This window comes from Strix aluco, chromosome 4, assembly GCF_031877795.1.
Source record: "Strix aluco isolate bStrAlu1 chromosome 4, bStrAlu1.hap1, whole genome shotgun sequence".
Lineage (NCBI taxonomy): Eukaryota > Metazoa > Chordata > Aves > Strigiformes > Strigidae > Strix > Strix aluco.
In genome coordinates this window covers 25,093,322-25,109,494 of record NC_133934.1, presented here as the reverse complement: position 1 = coordinate 25,109,494, position 16,173 = coordinate 25,093,322, and the positions used below count along the sequence as shown (strand labels likewise).

At 35.2% G+C, this 16,173-nt stretch overlaps 1 protein-coding gene across 1 annotated transcript in view; it reads left to right on the top strand.

Moving 5' to 3' along the window:
• ARAP2 (ArfGAP with RhoGAP domain, ankyrin repeat and PH domain 2) overlaps window positions 1-16,173 on the top strand; it is a 141,503-nt gene that overhangs the window by 19,935 nt on the left and 105,395 nt on the right. Inside the window, exons 5-9 of the mRNA XM_074822309.1 lie at window positions 888-973; window positions 1,769-2,125; window positions 5,535-5,604; window positions 11,063-11,183; window positions 14,018-14,199. Coding sequence (XP_074678410.1) covers window positions 888-973; window positions 1,769-2,125; window positions 5,535-5,604; window positions 11,063-11,183; window positions 14,018-14,199 — 816 coding nt within the window. The remainder of the gene's footprint in view (window positions 1-887; window positions 974-1,768; window positions 2,126-5,534; window positions 5,605-11,062; window positions 11,184-14,017; window positions 14,200-16,173) is intronic.

The following is a 16,173-nucleotide window of genomic DNA, read 5'->3' as shown; positions in this document are numbered from 1 at the left end:
CCTTCTAGGAAGGAGAGCTTGGCTAGAAAATGAGAGATAGATTCGATATGACTGAGTTCAGTATTACTGTAGGAATTTGAATTTACTACTATTTTATCTTTAGTGTACCGTGAAGACTGTACATTAAATTCAGAGAAGTAGTATTGTGGTGGTTTAGCCCCTGCCACGCGGCTGCTACCCCTCCCCCACAAAGGAAGTGAAATACAAAGCCCCAAGACTGAAATAAGGAAAGGTTTAATACAACAGTGCAATAGCAACACAACCAACAACAACAATAACAATAACAGTAATAGTGATAGCAATGAACAGAGCGAAATAGCTACCAAATACAGCAGTGAGAAGCACGATGTACAAAACCACGTGTGCACCGCGCTCCCGCGCCAGGAAATGTGACCTGCCAGGATGTGATGTCCCGCTAGAGCTCCCCCCCTCTGCTGGGGAAACTTAACCCTATCCTGGTTAAACCAGGACAAGTATTTATGTGAAACATAGGCTAGCAGTGGCAAATCATAAATGGTATCCTTAATCTGCATGCAACATGTGGCTCTTGAGCTTAGGAAATTTCAGGGTAAAAATAATATTCAGTTGTGCTTCAGGAAGAGTCAGAGCACTGATATTTCTACACATTGATTTTTTTTTTTATTTTTTATTTTTTGGACTATGTTCAAATGTTTTATGTTGGTATTATTATTTAGAAAGGAAATACTGAAAATAACATTTCTTAGAATACTTTTAAAAACATGATCTTTCAAATGCATATTTGAAAATGTGGCAAAGAATAGCTTTGCTGGTTAGGCTGTTGTTTGTGTGTGATTTATGTCTACAGTAATTTAAACATCCCTTACTACATCAGTGCAAATGTTGATTACAATGTATTTCTTTTCTAGGAACTTCATGGAAATGAATTCCTGGCTTGTGAAAATAAATTGGATTTAGGAATGAATGAAGAGTATTCTTCTTGCAAGAATCTATGGTATTAAATAAGAGTTATAGAGAAGTTAAAAATTTAAAGAGGAAAGAGTTATTTACTGATATCGCAAGTAGATCTCTACCTCTGAAGGCACAACCATGATTGTATTTTTTTTTTTTCCCCCTCCTATTTGGGCCATTACCCCATGCTATAGGAGGTGAAGTTTGGCTTTGCGGCTCTCCTGAGATTGTCTAACCCAGGTTTCAGAATCTTACGTGGATTTGGAAGATGTCCCTCTTTTCCCCAGTCAGAACAAGGAAAACACGTTTTATTTTTGTATGTCTTCTATCTAACCATCTCTGAGTACTCTCATACTCTACCTCCTCATCAGAAAAAAAACCAAACACAAAACTAAAAACCATTCTCTACTCCTGTCATGAGGTGGTAGACAGTGGTTTGACAAAATGGGAGGTAATGTGCTTATTAAGTCTCCAGTCTGTACCTGTCTTCTACTGGGGTGGGAGAGGGAAGAGAGAGGTGATACTAGAAGTCTTCCAAAATGTTAAAATGAGTGAAGCTAGTTTTCTGAGGAAGGAGAATTAATTTTAAATTTCTGTTCAGGCTTCTAAAGGAACCAGCAAGTGTTACCTTGCTACCAGTCCTGTTGAATGGAGAAAGTAGGATTGGGTATGGTCATAGTTATAAGATACATTGTATTTAGCATGTCTGTGGTTATCACAATGGTTGAACATGTTATGTTTATAATATGTCTTACCAATATTTGTTCTAATTAATGATTTTACGAATTTATGCATTGTAGCAATACTTTTAAGATTAAAATGCACTTTTTGTTTCTAGTTCCTTTAATAATCAGGAAGAGAAGACAAACGAATTTGCAAAAAATGAATCCCTGTCTCAGGAAAACAAATCATTAGCACCAAGAGAATCTGAAAGTGAATCTGTGTATTCGATTGTGGAACAATGCTCTTTGCCTTTAAAGAAAAAGAAAAATAAAGCCAAAACACAATCAGCATCTTGTAGTAAGAGACAAAGTGGGGATTCAGATTGCTTGGTCAGTGAACAAATTCATTTTCGGCACTTTGATGGAGATCAAACATCGATTGGGAATGAATCAATAACACCGTATGCTTGTTTTTATGGACCATCAGTAAAGAAGTTTAAAGCAGGATGGCTGGATAAATTATCCCCTCAAGGGTATGGTATTTGCAGTGATTACTGTATAATTGTAGATGTATGATTGAAGACATATGTTTGCATGAGCGATATTAAGTTTGTATTTGGTCACTGCTTACTATTTGTGGTGGGAAGGGAAAGGGAACTGTTTTTGTTGCAAGAGCATGTTGCAGGTTCTGAATTCTTAAGTTTTTAATGATGTTACCTGTTTTAAAGCTTATTTAGGAGGTGCACTCAGGAAAAATATTATTATTAAAAATGTTGATCACCACTTGTGAACTGTAGCAGAAAAATACAGAATTAATTTCTACCAGTATTTCCAATTTGTACATTTTTGCTAATTTTCTGTGGGCCACAAAGTAAGTGAAAACAAACTCCGATTCTGAAATACTACTTTACCAATTTGGCTATGGATGTATACATTAATAATTAGTGTGACTGGAGATCCTGTCAGTTTCAGAATTGTGAGTTTAGAAATGCATCTAGGATGAATTGTCTTCTAGTTTAGTTTATTGATGCGCCTCAAGTTTGATGGGAGGCATCTGAGCCCAAGTCTTGGTTTAAGACTTCAAATGATCAAGAAGAGAGAGGAACGCAATACAAAGAGAATAGACTCTGCCACATTTGTGGGTTTAAAAAAAAAAACAACTTATGTTTAATTGCTGTTATTTTAAAAAGTTTTTTTTGTTTTATTTTAACCTATGTTAAATTCCAGCTCTTCGTAAATTGCTTTATATTAAAGAACACTCTATTATCAGACGTTCCCTTCATAAACACTGGCAAACTCTGATGAAATTCTTCTAACCTCCTCTTTAATAAACTGAATAGACTATTCTTTCTTTTAAATTGTAGTTTTCAGTTCTCCAGTTGTTGTTAGGACTTTCTTCTGAATTCCTTCTTGTGTTGAAAGTTGCACAGTTTTACTTTTTAAGTCTATTTCTGATCTTCACTAGTAGTTATGATCTAGAAATTAAAGCTGTCATCCTTGTTAGTGCTGTAATACATCTACTTTACTTCTACTCAAGCCTTAGTACTGCATTCTTTGCTCTTAGGACTGTATGTTCAGCTACACTGAAAGGTAGTTAAAACTGTTTGGCCTTTCATTATTTCTGGTTATAATAATCATCACTACTGGTCAATTAGTACAGCAATTAATTTTTTTTCAGTTTAGTGAAAAAGTTATTGAATTAAAATGGTTGAGAATTCAATCTGGTTTGAGCCTACTGGAAGGAGCTCTATTGTACAGCAATGTACATATTTTTTTTTTGTTGTTCCTTTTTAAGAGTTCTGGTTTAGCAAGTTTTAATTTCTTTGATTTCTGGCTTTATTTGTGTTGATACAGTGATACATTGTTGAAGCTGAATAACAAGAAGGAATAAACCTGGTTTAATAAACCTATTTTATCATCATGGAATGACAATCTGCTCAAATCTTTTTTTTTTTTTTTTTTTTTTGTTTCAAAAGTTTCATTCACCTTTATGGATTGTCATTGTTTACTTTTGGTAAAGAATCAAAGAATTCTTTATTCTTTCTATTTTATATTTTATATTTTATATTTATATTTATATTTTATATTAAATACACAGAGTCAAAAGACTTTTTCCCAGTATAATATGTAATTGCACATCTTTTTTCAGAATTGTTAGTGTATTGACTTCTCAGAGCTGCAGTTAGCTTTAACTTTTGTTTTATTTCACTTGGAGACCTTTTTTTTTTCCTTTAAACAACACTCTTGGCAGTTAGCTAATAGAGTGATAGAAAGTGTAGTTCTTGATTCCAGTTGACTCCTCTTATGCTATTTGAAGGAATAAGAGTTGCAAAAAAAGTGTGAAGGCTTTAGATAGTCCTGTGTGAGAATGTATTATTTGCAAAAGATAATGAGTTAACCACAAAATTAGTACTGGTTAGGACTGAGTAGAACAGTTGCAGGGTCATCAACCTTGAGCCAGTGATATTCCTTGGCTAAATTTCAAGGACTTTTTCTTTAGCGTGGTTTAATGAATGCTACATTTTTTGGTTCTCTTCTTGCAATACCATTTCTCAAATATCTGAAGAATTAAACCAACCAAAGGAAAAAACCCACATTTTTTTTTTTTTCATCCCTTGAAGCACTGTCATATTTTATTTTAGTCCCCGCCAGCTGAATGTTTCTTTCTGTTCTACCCTCCTTGCCTTCCCCCCCTGCTCCTTTTATATAGCTCCTCTTTACACCTGGCACTTTCTGACTCCTCAGGGGAATGAATAAATACTGTTTTCTTAAATTGTTACAAACCATGCATTTAAAGTACAGCTTCTCTTTTTAGTGAACTCACTATAAATTGTAAAGCCATTCAGTTTACTCACATCATGTGTGGTACTTAGGTTCAGTTTTTCTTCCCTGCATCGTCTTGAAGTTTATTGACATTTTAATGGAAAATAGATTTTAGATTGCTTTTCCAGGTTATGAAAAATGATGATTAATTGTAGTCATATAATACAAGTTAATTAAGCCGGAACTGCTACTTGATTAAAGTTTTGATAAACTATCACAGTCTACTAATCCTAAAGCAGATCACTCATTTAGCAGGGAAGGAAATAATGTTGGCAAAGAGATGTTAGAGTGGGGTCTTATTCTTGCTTAATTAACTCGTTTAATAGATTTTAGAATTGAAACTTTTATAGATGATAAGTAATAGGCCGTCAAGATTTTTAATGAGTATAACTGACTACTTCAGGTTCATGTAAAAATAATTATTTCAGGAGGTCCTTATAGGGCATGAGTTAATGGCAAACTGAAATAGTGTAATGAGCTTCTCATTAATGATGTCCAGTTGATAACACAAATTGAAAATGAAATTTTATGTTGTACTTGTTGAGTGATTTGGTGTGACTGCTATTGAGTCATTGGCCAGGAAAGAGAGCGTTCAGGAGATGTTGATGACTGGAGATGCTGTAGCCCGTCAACAGAGATGTCCTTCTCATAAACATGACAGTGAGATGGTCATTTTAGGTTCTCAGCTTTCCTTTTTGGAAAGTATCTCATAGAGCTTGTAACACTTAAAGGTATACTCTGTGTTCAGAATATTCTTTTGCCTCCAATAAAAATAGTCAGTTCTCGTCCTTGTTCATTTTAAGCGAAATTACAATATTGAAAGTTCTTTTTCCTCTGTCACTTTAAATGTGATATAGAACACGTGAGGAGAAAACAGAGATAAAGGAAGCTGAAGTGATTAAAAAATGTGTCCATTTTTTTTATTATATTTGAAATCAGCATTCTCCTTTTGAAAAGATAGGATAGGACTAAGATATATTTTAATTTTCAAAATGTTTAGGCCCAAACACAGGACACTAAACATGATTTGACCTTTCTATAATTTGTGTTTGAGACATTCTTAAAAGCCACTGTTAACTTGTGTTTATAATTCTAATAGTATTAATTTTTGATTCACAGCAAACGTGTGTTTCAGAAGCGCTGGGTTAAGTTTGATGGAGACAGCATGTCTTACTACAATAATGAAAAGGTAAATGACATGTTTTGGACATTTGGGACAAAAATATGTACATTGTAATATGTATGTTGTCATGAAGAAATTCAGAAATAATTATAAATGATTATTCATCTTAAAATAATTTTCAATTGCAAAGTACTAGGATGTATTTTAAGGTGTTCTTGAGATCTTCATGTATTTTTCATCCTCTTGTTTTCTAGAAAGGCTTGTATTTCTGACCTTTTCAGGGAGATATCGGAACCTCTTACTTTATTGAAAGAGTGACACTGCTGCATTCTGCAAAAGAGAACAGGGTCATGCAAAACACATTTAAGAGATCCAGTGTTATTCCGATGGTGGTTGCAAAGTGTCTTGTCATGGGAGTGCAGCATGTTGGAGATTTTGAGAGAGAAATTAAATGTGGCATGGAAGACCTTTTGAAATTCAAAAACCCCATATGCTTGTTTACTCTTTAATTAAAAAAGTGTCTTTCCTGTTCGCCTTCTAGGAATAATCACATATTACTGGACTAGATTATGTTTGAATGTGTCTTTAAAATGAGCATAGTAATGCGATGTCAGTGGCTGTTCTTTGTCTAAGGACTGAATCTTACTGAAATGTTTGCAGACTCATGAGTTGCTTTGGTTAAAGTAGATCACTTCTGATATGTGATACAAAAACGGATTTGTAAATCATGGTGTAAATCAAAACATGTATTCCTTTTGCGAAACTGAGACTTACAAAAGACTTGACCTTTTCAGACTACTTTTTCACAACAGAAATGGCTTTTTTTTTTTTTTTGGAGACCTGTCTTTAAACACATTTTTTTTTTGAAAAATTGCCACCTTTTTTTTCCTTTTTTTTCCTTTTTATTTTATACAATTTAGAGCACTACAAAATTATTTTTATTTTGCTCTGTGATTAGTTAATTTCTCCTCTTGGAAGAAATGAAGAACTTCTTAAACTCAAAAGTAATAGATGATTATATAATATGTGTGTTTGGTGGAGCTGAGGTTATATTCATGTTCATTATTTGAAATGCTGGAAAGCATTTCCTGTTGAAGATGCACATTAAATTAGGAACAAAATACAATTGCAGGTAAAAGTTCCTTGGCAGTATGCTGGGTGGTGGTAATCAGTAAGAGTCCTATAGATGCTTTATAACATGCACACTCTTAGCCCTATTTTAGCAGATTATGTGGGGTGGAGAAAAGACTTTATTTCCTGACGGGCCAGAGAAATTAAAAACCAAGTCAAAAAATTATTTACTGATCTTTATCCCTACTGATAAGGACCACGGAACAATCTGTTTTTACTTGCTTATTTTGCTTCACTCGTAGTAAAAGATGATTTTGTAGATGAAGGGAAGAAAAGAATAACATTTGGATTGCAGTGACAAAAAATGTTACCCCTTTGTGGTATTCATCCTAGGGCTTCAGAGGAGCAGAAAAGCAGAGTTAGTCATTAAGAAAGACTTGAAAAATACAGCGTTGGGATTTGCTTAACACTGTCTGTAGCATAATTAGGGAAAGAAATGCTAATACAGACTTTTAAATCTTGTATCTGCACTGGGGATTTTTAATTTTTTTTTGAAGGTCACTGAAAAAGTTACTTGGAGATCAGTTACTCTGCAATAGTTCTTGTTATACATTTGCCTGTCATAGGAGATTCCAGAAATCTTCCCTTCTGCTCGGGGGAATATTTAGTATGTCACACGATGTGTAGAAGGCTACCAACTATATATTCTCTATTTAAAAGGTCTCTGCGATTGGTTAGACTATCAGGAGCTTGCAGAAGGCTTGGTCTGAAGCTTCTTTGTCTCACTTTTCCTGGAATCTGAGTACAAAACCTCTCTCCTAAGATTGAAAGACATGCTGGTTGATCTGTGTGCGTATACAGTTTGACCAAATCTGGGTGGCTGACTTGTTAACTTGATGAGTCAAATATGCTAAGAACTTTGTATGTCTGAGAACTGTGAAGCCTGAAGCAAATTCTTGGAACTGAGGATTTGGTGAAACTCTTGGACTAGCTTGCAGATAGGAGGAAAACATAGTTGACTACCAGTAGTTCTCAGGGTACAGTGGGATTGTGTTGGGGGGGCAGTGGTGTCACTGGGGAACATGAGTTTTTGATACAGTGGTCTCTGCTGGATCACTACTCCCACACCCAGAGTATTCATATTGCCTGGTACATGGATACCAATATGTTCCTGCTGTTGCTTGGGTGTTGTTACCTTGACATCTTAAGCAACTATTTGCAGACCCGTGAAGACCTGCATGCAGCTCAGGAGCTGGTTCTGGCAAAAGACAGGTATAGTTCATTGCAAGGCAGCGGGTCCCTCCTTCTAGCTACATGGCTAGCTATTTATATATCTTTATCTATTTAAATAGGGAAGTTGTTTTAACTTCAGATCTTAATAGCAAGTTCTGTCTATTCTAATGTGTTCGTCCAAGGATCTTCCTACACAGACAAGCATGTTATAAAGGAATTGTTATACTTTTGGTTTCCCATATCAATTAAAAGTAGTTCTCAAAAGGAAACCAATCCATACTCTAGTATTTTTCTGATTATTACAAGCAGAGAAGGGTAGACTCAGTGGAATGAAACTGTTCAGTTTACCCAGAAACTCTAGCAATATTAAATAGCTCTATTTGTCATTCAAATTAGGAACTTGAGAGAAATAAGGTTCTCAAGAAGGGGAAGTGTGCTACATGGCTAATGAAGAATGAAACAAGTGGAGGATGGATAGGGAAGACACAGAGGGTAGTATTCCTAAAAATGTGTACTTAATGCATCTGAACACTTCTGAATGATTTAAACCTTAATTTTGTAAATATTTCTCTAACCTTGATCTAGTTGTATGTCAACTTCTAATTGATAGAGATCTGTTCTTTACCTTTCATCTGAATATATGAAAAAAAAATTTCATTTTGTGTAAGCAGCGAACAGTTTTTGTTCAAATCTGTGTCGCTGCTCATTCCTTCTATGTTCGTGGTCCTGAGCAAATTGATGTGGTCAGAGCAACATCCCGTGTGGTTTTGTCTTAACAGAATGTGGTTAACTGAAGTGAGAGCAAACTGAAGAGGGGAAGGTAGTATTTGATAATTCTTCTCAGCTACGCAATATACACAGTTTATCTTTCAAATTTCTTCCTACTTTTGGCAGAACTGTGGTGCTCTAACATGTACTTTATAGTAAAGCGAAAAGCTGTAAAGTAAAGCTTTTTATGTTGAAAGTTTTTATTTAAAAACATCTTAGAGCCCCGAACAAGTATATTACTGGTTTAGGAAAAAGTCTTGCCTTTTCATGTGGAGAACTTAAATATTTTCTTGTGTTATGTTGCATGTAAACATAACAAAAAACCAAAATTCACTGCAGAACAGGTGAATCATTGCCATTCTTGAAATAGGTCATATTTAATCTGTTGTGGAAGGAAAGCCAAAGCAGTGCAAAATAGTATTTTCCAGGATCTTTTAGCCCAACTCTGAAGCACAACTGTCAAGGAGTGACATTGGGCTGTATTTGAAAATAAGTTTTCATCAGGGTGTTGATAGCAAAAAAAATTTTTCTTTCCCCACTAGAAAATTGTTCTGTCAGAAAATTTTTTATCAGCCTTAAAACTCATGTACACCTCTCAGTAACAGAAGAAATATCTGTGAGGTTCTTGGCTGTGTTTGTTTTTGTTTTCTATATGAAATAATTCACCTAATTTCTTGTCTGGAGTATTTCAAAGAGAGAAATTTTATCTTGATCAACAAGAGCTTTTTAATAGTAGGCTTTATTTCTTGCATGTGAAAGAGAAGCTGCAGCAGAAGAAAGATTGAGAAATTATTATGGTTTAAACTGTATTTGAAAGTACGTATGCCTTGGAGAACAAAGCCTTAGAAAGGATGATTGTTTAAACAGCAAAACCAAAACTATGCTCAGCTATAAGGAGACTGACTTTTTTTTTTTTTTGAGCAAATAAAATAAAATAGCTGTGACTTCCAGCAGTCTGAATTACTGTCTTACAGTACCAAATACAGCCAGTAGATGCCTGCAAACACCGTAATATAATTATATCTGAACACCTTTAGAAATTGAATATGTAATAAGTTTGCTTTGCCATTGCGAAGGAGCGGTAGTTAACATAATATCCAACCTTATTAACAAATACGTTAAAATCTCTCTTCTAACAATGAAAATAGATGTGCAGTACTAAGATTATTCTGAGTGACAGAGTAGTTGTCTTTAATTAAACACATTCACTTCAGTTGTATGTCGATGTTTCTATTTATGTGCTAAACTGCACTCACTGATGTATATTATTACACAGAAGTGAAACAACATAAGAGTGTGAATTTGGTGAAAATCAGTAGTGTATTAAACTCAGTAAACAAAAAAATGATCCTGTGTATCCTTCATACTTAGCATTCACAGTGGTTCCTTAAGTCCTTGTATAAAGTCTATTATAATAATTTATACTTTAGGAGGAAAGTTACTGCGATACAAATCCTGTTGGGGAGCTGACTCTTGGACTGTTATTGCATCTGGATTATAAATCTTAGCAGTATATCTGAATTGTCTTAGTTAGAAAACCAGTTGATCAAAGCATAGTGGGGACAGGAGCAGCAGCATTAACTCCAGAATCCAGGAATTGTGCAGAAGTATGTATGTCTGCTTGACCTTTCCTTTCCACCCCGCCCTCCGGAATATTTTGGTTAATTAGGTTAAAAGACAAGATACTTGGATAAAGTACTTATAGCAGTTCCTTTTTGCTATATTGCTTTTGTGTTCAGTTCAATTATCCCAATTCATAGTTGGAAATTAGCAAATTTTGGGAAAATTTGCTCTGATGTCAAATAATGTTTTTGAGGGATTGTTCTTCTGCCTCATGTAGCAGAAAAGTACATATCTGACCGAAGCTAGAAGATTCTTGTTAGTAATGACAGGGCAATGGATTTTTCCAGAGAGTGGTCACCCCCTTTGAGTTCAAAATTAGGGGTAAAATCAGTGAATTTACTTTTCTTACTGGCTACCCATTGAAGGAGTGGGAAAGGAACAGAAAAATTCTTTGGAATTTTTTGCCTGGAGAAGGCACAATTTTTTCCCTTGTCTGATTCTAGTCTACAAGTATAATAATTACATATTTTTTAATTATGGTTCTGTGAGATAGTCAATGTAATTTACTTTGGCATAAAATTGTAAATTTATGAGAGTGTTCTATCTTGCAATATTAGTGCCATGAGACAATTTATGAAGTGGTATCTCAAATATATGCATTCTATCTCGCCATGGGATTTTACGGATGGACCCAGAACAGTGAAGTTGGTGATGTGTAGGTAGTGAAGTGGTTTAGTTATTGATGCAGTTTTATTAATAGTATTGTGAACTTTTAGGAGCAAAACCTGTGTATGTGAACTTCCGAAACATCATGGCAAATAGCATTACCCGAGAGACATTTAATGTTCCATGAGAGTTAGTAACTATTTCTATTGCATTTTTATTATAGGAAGTGTTCTCAAAGGGAATAATACTGCTCTCTGCTATATCAACAGTAAGAGTTCATGGGGAGAATAAATTTGAAGTTGTCACATCCCATAGGACTTTCGTCTTCCGTGTGGATAAGGAAGGTAAGTATAACATGTAATTCTAATGATTGACAAAAAGCCATGTAATCACTGCTGTTAAATTATGTTTGTGAAATATAACTTGTTATATTACCAGAAATATTTCTGGAATCCAGCTGTTTGGGGCTCATAAAGTGAAACTGGAGATAACTGTAAGCTTTGTAAGAACCTCTGAAATTGTTGGGGAATGACTTCTAAAAATATCAAAATGAGAATGCTATTTTTCAACTCTTCTGCCTCTTCCCCCATCCTTCCAAAAGATGAATTTGTCTGGATGTTCTTCAGGTCTCACTAGCAGCTCTTACGGCCTGTGTGCTCTCAGCCATCTGCTCCGAGTCACCACTTGATATAAAATTGACAAAGAGTAACAATGAAGTTGATGGCTTGATGTGATGCTGTGATCAAAGGAAATCTGTTTTTTTCTGTGTGTATTTACTGCCTTATACGGTATTTTCAGCCATGTATTGATAAAGAATACAAATGTAAATTGTAGTAGGGAAGTTAATATGCCTTCTAATTTAATGCTTTATCAATCTACAGCTGTAATATGTGGAATCAATATCAGTGCATGTATGACTTATTTATGGAAGCAATCAAATAAAATGGAATACCTAGAAAAAAAAGATATGCAATATGTATTTACAGCAGTACATGCCAGACCCATTATAGCTAAGGGTCTCTCAGCATTTCCATTATCAAATCCCATTTTTATGGGTTATAGCTTGGTTGTAAACATTCGCTGTAGGCTGTAACAGGAGTGCAGCATCAGTGAACAAATCCTTCTTATCAGGTTTGGCTCAAATCATTTCAGGCATTTTTATGCTCTTAGCTGAGTTAAAAAGTATGTCTATTATTATTATTTTGCCTTTCTCTTCCAAATTCTTTTTTTTTTTTACTTTTTTTTTATAAATTGGAACAATACCATCTTAGTGCAGTACGTTTTGTAGGGCCGTAATTTGCTTTATGGACCATTGCTTTTGAATACTATAAAAATGTTAACAACTTACACTGACTTATATAATACATTCAGAGCAACCACTTGTCATACATGAAATTGTGTTTTCAGTTAGTATATAACCATCTTTGGACATAGTGGCCTGTCTGTAAATCTGTTCAGTTTAGAAATGTGCGTTGTACAAGTAATTTGGTCCTTACTGTATCCGAGCTGGATGATATATACATAGTAAATTATGTAAATAATCCTGCTTGCTTTCTGTTATGTGTGCAGACTGTTACTTGATGCTGTTCTTCTGTGGATTTGTGGTTGGGAATTGTTCTGGGACTATTCAAAGGGTACTTAACTTGTTTTCAAAGATTTTGAAATGGAGACTTATATACATATTTTATCCTTGGACCTTATTTATTAATTTTCCTTTCTTTCTGCTGGAGTATCGGAATAAAAGAATGCTATGACACATTGACCTGTGCCCCTTGGTACCAATGTTGGTCTGCAATCATTGGATCATAGTGCTTGTTTTGTTTCCTTACAGTGCTCTGATTTTTTTTTTTTTTTTGTATATCAAAAAACCACTATTTTTGGATTGATTTAAATATCTAGAGGGAAAAACTCTGTATATAATGCTTTGAAAAGTTTAGGGACAAAAAATTAAGTTGTTAGGGGATAGCAATGGATTAGAGCAGAATCTGCTCAGATGCAGCAAGATTTTGTTTAATTGGAGTGAAACGCCATTAAAAAAAAATCTTCTAGAGTAATTCGATGCCCTCAACTGTACTGAAATATTCCAGTGATCTTTTCAAAGTACTTTAAAAGAGCGTATATGAAAACAAAACTTCTAAGAGGAGCACTTGGATCACCTTCCCTGTGCTAGTCTGTCAGGCTGCTATCTTCCTCTTCTTCAAACTGTTTTCTGACGCTTAAATTCGTGTATTTGTTCCTTCTTGTTGCACATGACACTTATGAAGTAAGCATGTTACTGTTTTAACGGTGTTCTTTGCAGTGTTCGGCACCGTGGTGTCAACTTTATATATACGGTGTTATATATAAGTTAGGCCCTTCCTTCCGTGCCCCCCCACCCCTGCCATATATTTTATGACCCGAATCTTTCAGAGCAAAGAGTTGAAATATTCATGATGTTCCAATCACATGGGAGAAGTCTAATTCATTCAGAGTATTCAGCATTAAAGTATATTGATCTTAGTCTGGTGAAATACCTGAACATAGTGAATGAGACTGAGTGGAACTTTATTACTTCACCTACTTGTGTTCATGTATTTGTAAGATGTTAAATTAATAATGCATGCAAAGATATTCAAACATGCATTTTCTTGATTACTCAGTACCCTTGACAATATCAAGCTTAACCACTACACCTTAATGGAATAGATTGTAAATTGACAAATGTTTTTGCTTAAAAGCATGGCCAAGCATAGAATAGCATTGGTGATGGCTTTCCTTTTTAGTGACAGATGATACTGAGGCTCCCTGGTTTTTGCTTACAAAACTTCTGTAGTTCTTGCCCATTGTTTTGGCTTCCAGAATGCCACCTGTCTACCACCACAGTCTTTAAGCTCTCTGGAATTAAGCATCTTAGACCTAGTAGTCATGATTTTAAGAATCTTGATCATCAGTTTGTTTAACTTTCAGTTTGTGTGTTGATTGTTGGGAGTTAATTGAATGGCTGTCTTTCCTAACATCTCCACTTATACAGACTCTTATGTTGCTTTTATTTACACCTCCTCCTCAAGGTGGATGTTCTCTGTGATGTGGTATAGCTATACCATCAACCAGCATAGCATAGTAGGAAGAACAGGAAAACCAGTGTGTAGAGTAAAACGGAGTTGCTGCTTAACCATGTCTAATTTTTTTTCTTGTTTAGAAGAAAGGAATGACTGGGTTAATACAATGCTCAGTGCCTTGAAATTGCAGTCTGATAATAACTCTCAGTCTCCAACTTCTGTTGCCCCTGAGAAAAGCGGGTATCTTGAGCTGAAAGGATACAAAGCCAAAATCTTTATTCTACTTCAGGGGAATACCGTGTGGATCTGCAAAAATGAGCAGGTAAATTTTTCATATGCTTTTTGTGAATGAGTGTTAATAAAGATGGTTTAACTGGTGAGTTGGAAATTGATGGTTCTTTGTGAATAGATGTATTTCAATATAAATGCATATCTCTTTTTATGTAGTACTCTATTGCTGCAGTTCTCAGAAGGCTTCAAAAAGCAGGTGAAGTGTCATTATGTCTATTGTACAATGGAAAATACTAATATATAGTGAGGTGAAGTGAAAAGCCCTAAGTGTCACAACAAGTTAGTGTTAGGGCTGGGATTAATTCACTCTTAAAATGTGTGCCATAAGCACTCTACTAAATCAGAAGGCTTATTTTGTGCACTGGTTTCACTTTCCTGTAATACAGTGCTCTGGAAAGCATGTTATACAGAAATAGACTGTGGTATTTAAGTGATACTTCATCTAAATGTTCAAAACCGACATTCGTGTTTTTAAGAACCTAGATTGGCCAGTTTCTGTTGTGCACTGTAATAAGTTAAACAAATCCAGTATTAAAAAACATTGAAGTAGGTCTGTCATTATGATATAAAGTAGTTAGCTGTAGAACTCTTTCAGATGCTGTAGGTAGGGGATAAATGGGGATGATTTGGTTTAATGAATGACTGTGTGAACTAGTGGAAGAAAAATCTTTTGCAGGACAGTAAATGGAATGTATTGTTTCTGCGTGAGGAAATCAGTGACTGACACGTAGCTGGAACCTGGGAGAGCATATGGGGGAGGTGTTGTTACATGCTTGCTTTTTTCTTATTTTCTCTCAAATTTGTGTACAGGCAAACTCCTGTTTCAAATGTGAATGATCTTTCAGTAAGACTTGACATTTTGGAGTTGATCTTACTTCCTCTCCTGTTATCCTTTTAAGTGTGAAATTATTTAGGTAGGCTTGAGGGACCATGTAATGTCCAACATTAGATCTTGCTATTCTTTCCCAGGGTATGGCAGGAAATTTGAGGCTGAGAAAGACCTTTTTTTTTTTTTCTTCTTTCTTTCTACTTACAGTGCTCCAAGGAAGTTTTACTTGTCAGGTACATTTTTTTGAGGTCAGTCAACAACCAACTAATTAAAATGTGGTGCAGTTTATGGATATGTACTATTCTGTAGCTACAACAAAACTCCACAAATGATTTAGATGTGTAATATTTTACCAAAAGTGTACTGGCTACATGTAATTTAAATTTAAGCCTGCAGGATGTGTTTTGCTGAATGAGCACCATGGAGAGAAATTGGTCTTTATAGTGGAGCACAGTACGCTTTAGCTATACTGAAATCCTCAGTGTTGATTATTGTAATGAATAGGTGACCTGCCAGTTAGTTTAAGTAAAGTTTACAGCTAGAGGTCTTTAAGGAGGAACAAAAACCAAAATGCAGCACACCCCACCCCCAAACCCTGTACTTCACTGAGTCTGTTTTACGTCATTCTCGTAGAAAGAATGAAGTTGACCAACTTACTTTGCAGTCTCTGCCTGTGGGATTACCCATACTGTGCTGCAGTGCTAAATGTTACTGTTCTGTCATGGGGTTTCCAGGTATTTTATCAGTGAGAATCCCTGGAATGCATTCTCATCCATGAGAGTCCTCTCTTTGTGGATTCATTGTAATGAGCTGCTTTTAGCTTTAGGATCAATACTGTATTCATCTTATGCCCCTGAATACTTTTGAGTGCTCCCTTATGGGTGTTCTAAGCTTCTTGATTAAGGGACAAATGTGGTACTTCAATGAGGTATACAGACCTGTGGAGAAACTTCTCTTCTGGAGTGATATGTCATTTGAAACTAGCTATGTCCCTCTTGAGAGTCTCAGTACCAGGCATCTAATTTTTGCTTTCTTCCTTCTTTCTTACTCTACCTGCATATAAGCATTATAAGCATCTTTTTTGCCTCAAGTAGCTCTTCGATCTTTCTCTGTTGATAATGGGGCACTCCCAGCCCTACCCACCATGCTGAGTCAGTTTTTCTGACTGTGTATGTT